Source organism: Lactuca virosa, chromosome 3 (assembly GCF_052849685.1).
Source record: "Lactuca virosa cultivar CGN04683 chromosome 3, Lactuca_virosa_CGN04683_v6, whole genome shotgun sequence".
Taxonomy (NCBI): Eukaryota; Viridiplantae; Streptophyta; class Magnoliopsida; order Asterales; family Asteraceae; genus Lactuca; species Lactuca virosa.
In genome coordinates, this window is record NC_136428.1 from 425,512,356 (window position 1) to 425,523,513 (window position 11,158).

The 11,158-nt window shown below is 32.3% G+C and overlaps 1 protein-coding gene across 1 annotated transcript; it reads right to left on the reverse strand.

Annotated features, from left to right (window-relative positions):
- Positions 1 to 6,835: 6,835 nt before the first annotated feature.
- LOC145167845 (Duplicated homeodomain-like superfamily protein) lies at positions 6,836 to 10,780 on the reverse strand. The gene is made up of 2 exons (XM_079087101.1): positions 9,503 to 10,780; positions 6,836 to 8,251 (listed from the first exon to the last, which is right to left on the reverse strand). The coding sequence occupies exons 1-2, from the start codon at positions 9,868 to 9,870 to the stop codon at positions 7,042 to 7,044; spliced, it is 1,578 nt and encodes a 525-aa protein (XP_078943227.1). The 5' UTR covers positions 9,871 to 10,780; the 3' UTR covers positions 6,836 to 7,041.
- Positions 10,781 to 11,158: the final 378 nt, after the last annotated feature.

The following is an 11,158-nucleotide window of genomic DNA, read 5'->3' on the forward strand; positions in this document are numbered from 1 at the left end:
TGGGGTAAGAATACAAAGTATCAGGTTGATACAAAAAGGGATACATTACAAAGTACCGGGTCTTCATATAAATGGGGTACGAATACAAAGTACCGGGTTTATACAAAAAGGGGTACATTACAAAGTATCGGTTAATCTTAGTATATTTATAATAGCTCACATTAAGTATTAACAAACATAGAATTTACGGGGAATTCATTGAAATCAAACGAGTTTACGTAGATTTGAACTTGCATTATTTTATCATAAGTATAACAAATTACTTGTACACTTCGGTCTTTAGGTTTTAAGACAACTTTTACATATTAAGGAAAATATTGGATTTTTCTGGAACAAACACTACTTTTACAAGGAAAAGCTTTTCATAAACTGCCTACAAATGCTTATGAACTCACCAACCTCTGTGTTGACACTTTTTCAAACAACTTGTATTCTCAGGAAATTACTAGACAGGTAATCGAATGCTTTTGAGGATGGGACGTTAAGGCGTCAAACATTTCATATTTTGTCAACAAAATGTAATTGATTTGAATCATGTAAACATATACTTTGGTGTAACCCTTTCAATTATATTTATGATGGTTGTTTTTACTTTGAGCACTATTATACTCGTTGTTGTGATACTATACATGAAGTCCTCCACCCCCGGACGTTTCCGTCATCCTTGGTTTGGGGGTGTGACACATCCCTTCCTTATGGATCCTAAGCCAAACTTTGTAACTATCTTATAATTACAATATCAGTCCCCTTAATTTAATTAATCTCTTTTGATCAAAAACTAATTCTAAATTAATTCTTGACCAATATTAATTAAATAATATGATTTCTCTTTTGATATATTATTCCTATAATATATTAATAAATCAGAATTAACCTCTTTCTCCATAATTCATCCAGTCAAGTTGCTTTGGTGAAGGCAACCCAAAAGGACCATGCTAATATCGGGTCAAGTACATACCAAATATAGTTATGGGCTTAGACACTTAATCCAACAACACTAAGAATCCTTCTCTTCTTCTTCTTGGCTAGAAATAACCCAATACTCAAAGACTTCAAAAATGGAGCTAGGTTTCAGTAAGGGAGGAACGAAGGTGATGAAGGTTGGGGGTGTGCAAACCCTAGTCATTACACCCCTTAAATAGGGGCACAAACCCAGAATTAAGGTTTTCATTAAATAGATGCTATGACGTGGCCAAAATGTTGCCACGCTGTGACACCCATTAAAGATGCACGCATTCTTAGGCCATAGCCATGCCGTGGGAACTCATTCCCCATGTTGTGTCCACCAATATACCAGAAACTTAGCGTTACGTCATACACTTAGGTTCACTCTTTAGACCTACGACACTCTATACGCCGATTTTATTGTTATAAAGCAAAAAATAATAAGTATTATTAGTTTATATATACAGTTTTATGAAACTCAGTTCTAAGTCGTGAACACTTGTATAAAACCTAAATACGATTTATTTTTTGATGGATTTGACACCCATCAAACACCACCAGTATCACCTAGTCTCGCAGTGGTGGGATAATTAAAATTTTTTAAAATATATTAGGATGGAGGTGGTGTTGTCGTCCAAAAAAATTAATTCAATAAAAATAAAATTAAAAAATTAACTAAAAGAAGTTAATAATCTAATTAAGTAATATTTATTAATATATAAATATTACGTACTACAACAAATATTTATTAATATATAATAATCCAAGAAAAAAAATTAATCCAATAAAAAAGAAATTAAATTTTTTTATTTAAAAGAAATTAATAATCTAGAAAAGTACTATTTATTATTAAATAAATATTATATATTAAAAATAATATTTATTAATATATAGTAATCCAATATAAAGAAATTAAGAAAACGAATTATTTAAAAGAAATTAATAGCCCGATAAAGCAATATTTATTAATAATTAAATATTATATGTTAAAAATAATATTTATTGATATATAATAATCTAATAAAAAATTTAATAAAAGGATTAATTAAAATAATTAATGTATATTTATCATTTTAAAAAGGTTAACAACCAAATTGTCAAAGTTAACATTTTTGGACTAAAAGCATTCAAGATATCTAAAATTGGGCCACTGATGCACCATTAAAATTTTTGGACCAAATCACATAATTTGACAACCATGAGGACCATTTTTGCTATTTTATCTATTATTTAAATGTAATGGAATTAATTCGTTGATCAATATTACCATAATATATATTAAACAATTTAGGATGGTGTAGAGTGCACATTTGTTTAAGTTTGTCTTGGTTGTAATTACACTGCTATTTAGGTGCGAAGCCCTTGAACTAACGGGGGTCTGGGGCAGCGCCCGTGGAAGCGAGATCCAAAGGCTGGCAATCCCTGGTTGGGTCCAAGGGGCAGAGCCCCTGTTTGGGGTCGAGCTGGATTTCAGGGCAGTTGGTTATAGTTTGAGATGGTTACGAAACTGCCATATGGTGGTTTTTAGCAGTTTTCGGACAAGGTAATTTTCAGGCAATGAAGTTATCTCCTTATTCACCATTCTCGTTTTTCTAGTACACAACACAAGACATAACATCTTCTTCATTCTCTGTTCTTGAATATTGAGTTTTTATCCGATTAAAGATTTTCGAGTGTGCCCTCGAAAAGCTTTAATCTGAAAGTGTTTCTCACAACTCTTAGTAATCCAATCATTTTAATTCCTTGATTTTCTAACAACTATAAGATATTATATTGTGAGTTCATTATTTGTTCAAAGTTCAAGTAGTGTAGGTATGAAGACGATTGGTTGAATGAACACACATTATTCTAAACTTGTAGTATTTGTAATATATAATCCTAAGACACAATATTGTCAAACAACTCGTTGTTCCTAATCTGACTTGACATAGGGATCAGTAATCCAACTAGTCGGCTAAATGTATGGTCTGCCCAAAATTATATATTTCATTTTAATTAACTTTAATTATTTATATGTAACTAAATTGGAAATTAAAGGAAAATAAATGTATGTATCCAAATCATCCAAACAACTGAACTGGAAGTAATGTTGTTTGTCTAATTGATAATATTTTTGTTTTACTAATTTGTGCCTCATAAAGTTCTCGTCCCATGTGTAAGCACGACTGTCGACATCTACATTTCCTATCCCATTCAAATGGGATCCCTGAGATATGTTGATGTTGGCGTATAAAGTTCTTAGTTTTTTACTCAGTTTTAAGTTTCAATCTAATCTATTTCGTGACCAATGCAATGGGTTGTTTTTCATTGACTATTTCAATATAAAATTTGACCACAAACTTAATGTGATTGGATCCGACTTACCTTATTTACCTTGGTATGGTTGGTTACTTTTCATCTTATCGACAATAATCAATCATATTTTAATAGTTATCTTTAATGTTAAAACACTATATTTTTAAACATTAAAACATTTTGAAAAACCTAATCATTGAGGGGGCATTGTTAAAACACTATATTTTAAACATTAAAACATTTTGAAAAACCTAATCATTGAGGGGCCATACTTAGAGAGGCACAACATGCCACATAATTTATAGAATTACTTAATTAAACAAAAATCTTCTACTCATTTTAACATTACAGGAAGTAAAAAAAACAAAAAAGAATATAAAATGAACTCAATTACAAAAATTGAAAACATACACATAACTAAACAGCCCCATAATGAGAGTGCTTTTCAAAAACTGCCTACAAATGCTTATGAACTCACCAACCTCTGTGTTGACACTTTTTCAAACAACTTGTATTCTCAGGAAATTACTAGACAGGTAATCGAATGCTTTTGAGGATGGGACGTTAAGGCGTCAAACATTTCATATTTTGTCAACAAAATGTAATTGATTTGAATCATGTAAACATATACTTTGGTGTAACCCTTTCAATTATATTTATGATGATTGTTTTTACTTTGAGCACTATTATACTCGTTGTTGTGATACTATACATGAAGTCCTTCACCCCCGGACGTTTCCGCCATCCTTGGTTTGGGGGTGTGACACATCCCTTCCTTATGGATCCTAAGCCAAACTTTGTAACTATCTTATAATTACAATATCAGTCCCCTTAATTTAATTAATCTCTTTTGATCAAAAAATAATTCTAAATTAATTCTTGACCAATATTAATTAAATAATATGATTTCTCTTTTAATATATTATTCCTATAATATATTAATAAATCAGAATTAACCTCTTTCTCCATAATTCATCCAGTCAAGTTGCTTTGGTGAAGGCAACCCAAAAGGACCATGCTAATATCGGGTCAAGTACATACCAAATATAGTTATGGGCTTAGACACTTAATCCAACAACACTAAGAATCCTTCTCTTCTTCTTCTTGGCTAGAAATAACCCAATACTCAAAGACTTCAAAAATGGAGCTAGGTTCAAGTAAGGGAGGAACGAAGGTGATGAAGGTTGGGGGTGTGCAAACCCTAGTCATTACACCCCTTAAATAGGGGCACAAACCCAGAATTAAGGTTTTCATTAAATATATGCTATGACGTGGCCAAAATGTTGCCACGCTGTGACACCCATTAAAGATGCACGCATTCTTAGGCCATAGCCATGTCGTGGGAACTCATTCCCCATGTTGTGTCCACCAATATACCAGAAACTTAGCGTTACGTCATACACTTAGGTTCACTCTTTAGACCTACGACACTCTATACGTCGATTTTATTGTTATAAAGCAAAAAATAATAAGTATTATTAGTTTATATATACAGTTTTATGAAACTCAGTTCTAAGTCGTGAACACTTGTATAAAACCTAAATACGATTTATTTTTTGATGGATTTGACACCCATCAAACACCACCAGTATCACCTAGTCTCGCAGTGGTGGGATAATTAAAATTTTTTAAAATATATTAGGATGGAGGTGGTGTTGTCGTCCAAAAAAATTAATTCAATAAAAATAAAATTAAAAAATTAACTAAAAGAAGTTAATAATCTAATTAAGTAATATTTATTAATATGTAAATATTACGTACTACAACAAATATTTATTAATATATAATAATCCAAGAAAAAGAATTAATCCAATAAAAAAGAAATTAAATTTTTTTATTTAGAAGAAATTAATAATCTAGAAAAGTACTATTTATTATTAAATAAATATTATATATTAAAAATAATATTTATTAATATATAGTAATCCAATATAAAGAAATTAAGAAAACGAATTATTTAAAAGAAATTAATAGCCCGATAAAGCAATATTTATTAATAATTAAATATTATATGTTAAAAATAATATTTATTGATATATAATAATCTAATAAAAAATTTAATAAAAGGATTAATTAAAATAATTAATGTATATTTATCATTTTAAAAAGGTTAACAACCAAATTGTCAAAGTTAACATTTTTGGACTAAAAGCATTCAAGATATCTAAAATTGGGCCACTGATGCACCATTAAAATTTTTGGACCAAATCACATAATTTGACAACCATGAGGACCATTTTTGCTATTTTATCTATTATTTAAATGTAATGGAATTAATTTGTTGATCAATATTACCATAATATATATTAAACAATTTAGGATGGTGTAGAGTGCACATTTGTTTAAGTTTGTCTTGGTTGTAATTACACTGCTATTTAGGTGCGAAGCCCTTGAACTAACGGGGGTTTGGGGCAGCGCCCGTGGAAGCGAGATCCAAAGGCTGGCAATCCCTGGTTGGGTCCAAGGGGCAGAGCCCCTGTTTGGGGTCGAGCTGGATTTCAGGGCAGTTGGTTATAGTTTGAGATGGTTACGAAACTGCCATATGGTGGTTTTTAGCAGTTTTCGGACAAGGTAATTTTCAGGCAATGAAGTTATCTCCTTATTCACCATTCTCGTTTTTCTAGTACACAACACAAGACATAACATCTTCTTCATTCTCTGTTCTTGAATATTGAGTTTTTATCCGATTAAAGATTTTCGAGTGTACCCTCGAAATGCTTTAATCTGAAAGTGTTTCTCACAACTCTTAGTAATCCAAACATTTTAATTCCTTGATTTTCTAACAACTATAAGATATTATATTGTGAGTTCATTATTTGTTCAAAGTTCAAGTAGCGTAGGTATGAAGACGATTGATTGAATGAACACACATTATTCTAAACTTGTAGTATTTGTAATATATAATCCTAAGACACAATATTGTCAAACAACTCGTTGTTCCTAATCTGACTTGACATAGGGATCAGTAATCCAACTAGTCGGCTAAATGTATGGTCTGCCCAAAATTATATATTTCATTTTAATTAACTTTAATTATTTATATGTAACTAAATTGGAAATTAAAGGAAAATAAATGTATGTATCCAAATCATCCAAACAACTGAACTGGAAGTAATGTTGTTTGTCTAATTGATAATATTTTTGTTTTACTAATTTGTGCCTCATAAAGTTCTCGTCCCATGTGTAAGCACGACTGTCGACATCTACATTTCCTATCCCATTCAAATGGGATCCCTGAGATATGTTGATGTTGGCGTATAAAGTTCTTAGTTTTTTACTCAGTTTTAAGTTTCAATCTAATCTATTTCGTGACCAATGCAATGGGTTGTTTTTCATTGACTATTTCAATATAAAATTTGACCACAAACTTAATGTGATTGGATCCGACTTACCTTATTTACCTTGGTATGGTTGGTTACTTTTCATCTTATCGACAATAATCAATCATATTTTAATAGTTATCTTTAATGTTAAAACACTATATTTTTAAACATTAAAACATTTTGAAAAACCTAATCATTGAGGGGGCATTGTTAAAACACTATATTTTAAACATTAAAACATTTTGAAAAACCTAATCATTGAGGAGCCATACTTAGAGAGGCACAACATGCCACATAATTTATAGAATTACTTAATTAAACAAAAATCTTCTACTCATTTTAACATTACAGGAAGTAAAAAAAAAAAAAGAATATAAAATGAACTCAATTACAAAAATTGAAAACATACACATAACTAAACAGCCCCATAATGAGAGTTGATCCCAATCCCATATAGCATTGATCTCCCTAAACCCCATTAGTTTTCCGGTGTGATTTCAACAATCACAGATTTTTGTGGGTCATCGAATGATAGTCCGACTGAGTTCGATGCCTGCTTCTCTTGGTTGTACAATATGCTTAATTGATGGTAATAAGGACAAGTTCTTGAATCTAAAGACCTCTTCTTGTTTGCATCTTTTGTTTTCCTAAAGTACTTGTTTATATTCTCCCACTTCTCTTTACACCTCTTTGCACTTCTTTTATATCCCAACTCTAACATCCCTTGTGATATCCTCTCCCACAATGAACCACCAACACCACCTCCACCCCCACCACTGTTATTACTAATATACCCTTGGTGTTCCTCATTATTACCACCAAGGCCATTGTTCACATTGCTCCTTATGTTTATCAATGCCAAAACTTCATCTCTTGGCCATCTCTTACCAATGTCATCTTTTGAGGTTGACTGATTCTGATGAGGATTTTCGGTTATCTTCTCCGAGGAGGGTATTTTCGTAATTTCACATAGGGGTATCTGCTTGTTAATGTTGGATAGATTAGTTTGAAGTTCTTGTAAATTCATATCAAAAGGGATCTGAATCTTTTGGTCAAAAGATGTGATCTTGTTGAGGAACTCAGTGATCGTTGATTGCCTATCTTTTGCCATCTCTTGTTCATGTTCCCTGATATTAATTTCCCTTTTTACCCTTTCCTTTTCTTCCTTTCTCCAAGCTTCTTCCCTCTTGATCTTCTCTTCTTCGCGATTCCTCATGTCATCCAGTAGCTTTTTATGCATCTCTTCCTGTTGAGCCATCAGTTTCTTCACTAAGTCAACACACAACCCTTTGACCATCTTAAATTTCTTGTGCTTTCTCTTCCTCTTCTTGCTATTTATCACACGTACATTATCTTGACTCTTTTGCATCATTATCTCACTTACGTCCTCTATAAAATGATCTTTTTGCCCCTGAACCTGATCAAGATCTTGTTCTTCTACTCTTTGTTCATGTACTTGCGGGTTTTCTTGGTAACTCAAATCTTCAGGTGATTCAGTGGTGATGTGGTCGTGATGAGTGTTTTGGTCAGCATTATTGTAGAGATGTTCATCAAGTTCTTCACTAATCAAGTACCTGCCGCTGTCCTTGTTGTACCCTATGGTACTACTGAAACTTCTGCATGTTTCGTCTTCAAACTTCTCTTTGCATTTTTGTGCACTCCTTTTGTACCCCAACTCTGCTAGCTTCCTGAAACTCAAATAACCCCAATGAAAAAATTTATATACATATATGTCTATATTTCAGTGTCAGTGGGTTTATACTGTATACACATATATAGTAATTATGTAAGTATCTTCAATTATATATCTCTATCTCCCGATCTCTAACTAATTAGATAGTTCTTTGTTAGCGATAATTGATACAACTAAATTACCAACTGATTCTTTTAGATAAATGGTTTGTATTCGAGACTAGCTAGCCGCTAACAAGATATATAGGTATATTTCGATAGTTTTAAAGAAATTTTCCTACATGGACTTGATACGTTAGTGTCCAACATCTTTCATTTTTGAAAATGATTTTCATATATATATATATATATATATATATATATATATATATATATATATATATATATATATATATATATATTGAATTACTGAGAAAAATACAGTAACTAAAAAGTATCAGGGTACGTAAATTGTAAATTTATATATAATAATTCTGACTATATATTACATTAGTTATTTTCTATTTTCTATTTTTTTAGACACTCCGATCCCTACAATACAATAAATACTCATTACCTTCGTTATTTAGTTATAAACGACTATTATACTTGATAAAACGTAAATTAGAGGACTAAAGCATGATAAATATGTTAGTTTGTGTGGCTTTAATATCTCCCAATAGAAAAAAAAAAATTATGATTAAAATCATCACTATTAGCTGATAGACTACAAACAAACATCTTCTCAAAACAAAATTTACAAAAACAACAAACAAATTTACTTATTTAAGGTTTTAATAAAAAGAACCCAAAGTCATGCATGGTAAAGTTATAGAGAAAAAAAAAAGCATGATAGGTATATACCGATTAGAAAAAATTACATAATCAGGAAAAAAGTTAGGCATTTTTATTGGGTTTTAAATTTCAATCCTAAAACATGTGATCTTACGTTATCATCAAAATACAAGTTTAGTATATCATTATAATTGAATACTTGTAGTTGTCAATTCATTTCAAATTGGAAGGAACTTAGTTTCATATGACATACGAGTCGGTTGGTTTAGACACTTAATTAGCCCAATGGTTGATCGACAATCTCATATTTAACATGCATGTGGCTAATGATCTTAACAATATATGGGAAATACGACTTCTTAGAATAAAGATTGCCAATCAAGTTAACAACAAAGAAACGAGCCAAATAGCTAACTAATTAACTTAGAAAAGAGTTCAGTAATGATAGAAGAATGATTAACGACGTTAAATACCTGGAAACATGGTCCCAAGTGAGATCCCTAAACCAATTCTCCGAACTAGATTTTATCCTCAAAAGTTGAATAACTTCATCATTCGACCATGAATCGTTTATATCGATTTCTTGATCCACTTTGCCTTCAGTGTCATTGTAATGATCTCGTGTAGGTGTCCGAAGAAAATGTTGGGATTGAAAAAGGGATTGATGGTGATGAGGAGTAGGAAGAGTTGGAGTGAATAAGAGAGGATCAAAAGATAGAAAATTTAAGTTTGCTGGAGTCGAAATTGGTGTGGTTTGAATTAAAGAAGAATTAGTAGGGATTCTTGAAGAGGGTGTTGAGATAAATTGGCGAAATTGCTCAAGTGGGACTCCATCAAACATAGTCTTGAACCCTAAAATTGATTTGGTGAATTGATCACTTTTTAACGAACACACAAACACACTTTTACTGTGTGTAAAGGAAGAATCTTGGAATAACCAACGAACGAGGAACCCTTTGTCTTGAATTGGTTCACATTCAAGTAAGGGTCTTGAAACCCGTTTCTTGAATCGTTCAATTTTTTACTAACACGTAGAAGCACACTCACCCTGCGTAAAAGAAATCTTGAAAAACGCACAGGGAAAGGGTCACCCTTTTCTTGTTACTTGTAATGCACAGAAACACGTCACTCTGAGGTTAAAAAATGGTATTGAAAAACCCAAGAGACGCCCTTTTCATATTTGCTAAACCACTTGCTTGTAGCACATTGTAAGAGACTTACTACTCCCTGTAAACAAAATCTTCTTTAAGAACACAACACAGCAAAAACCCTTTACTCACTTCTTTAATCAATCACTCTTGACGTACACACAGAATAAGCACACTTACTGCGTGCAAAAGAAATGATTCTGATGAACAACACAACAAAAACCCTTTTCTGAATACTCACTTTTAACACACACAAGCACAAACACACACACACAAACACACTATCTCTGCTTAAAGAGAGGTTGAAAAAGCAAAACAGCAGAACCTTTTTTCTCACTTTTAATTAAGACACAGACCCACACTAACTGAGTGTTGCTTGTTAGTCTATGGGAAGTAAAGAAGTTGAACTCAAACAAAAGATGATAACCCTTCCCTTAGATCACTTAAGCACACACTTTTGATACACAGAGAACTTTCAGTGTGTCGTAAAAAGAGATGGGTTCCTTCGTAAAAACCTTAACAAAGCAACACATATCCTTTCTTCACTCACTTTTAAACACATACTCACAGTGTGTAAATTCCTTTTTCTCTCTCTACATCCTATCATTGTCATGGTTTCATCAAAGACTTTTGTCTTGTGTGACAGTAAAGAGAGAGACAGAGAGAGTAGGCCACCGTTCTCTTTATCATATAATTACTCATTCAAGTTGGGAGCAGTGAAAATTAGTACAAACCCAATCAGTGGACAGCACGTGCAACTCACGTGCACGTGCTAACCACACACGTGGGACTGTGTGTTGGCACGTGGTAGTGTATGTGTGTGTTTTAAGAATCCTATGTAGATAGCAGTAGGGAGAGAAGGGGGGGGGGGGGGGGGGGGGTGGACGGACGGTAGAGGGCCGGGTGAGGGGCTGGATTGATCATATGATGGTGTAATAAACGGCAAAGAGATAACAGGAGCACGTGAATGCATGCAGAGAC

Bases quoted from the DNA above. Each gene is read 5' to 3' on its own strand.
- LOC145167845 (XM_079087101.1), bottom strand. From the start codon at position 9,870: ATGTTTGATGGAGTCCCACTTGAGCAATTTCGCCAATTTATCTCAACA. The intron at 8,252-9,502 runs GTATTTAACGTC...TTTGAGTTTCAG, and splicing joins ACTTGGGACCATGTTTCCAG to GAAGCTAGCAGAGTTGGGGT.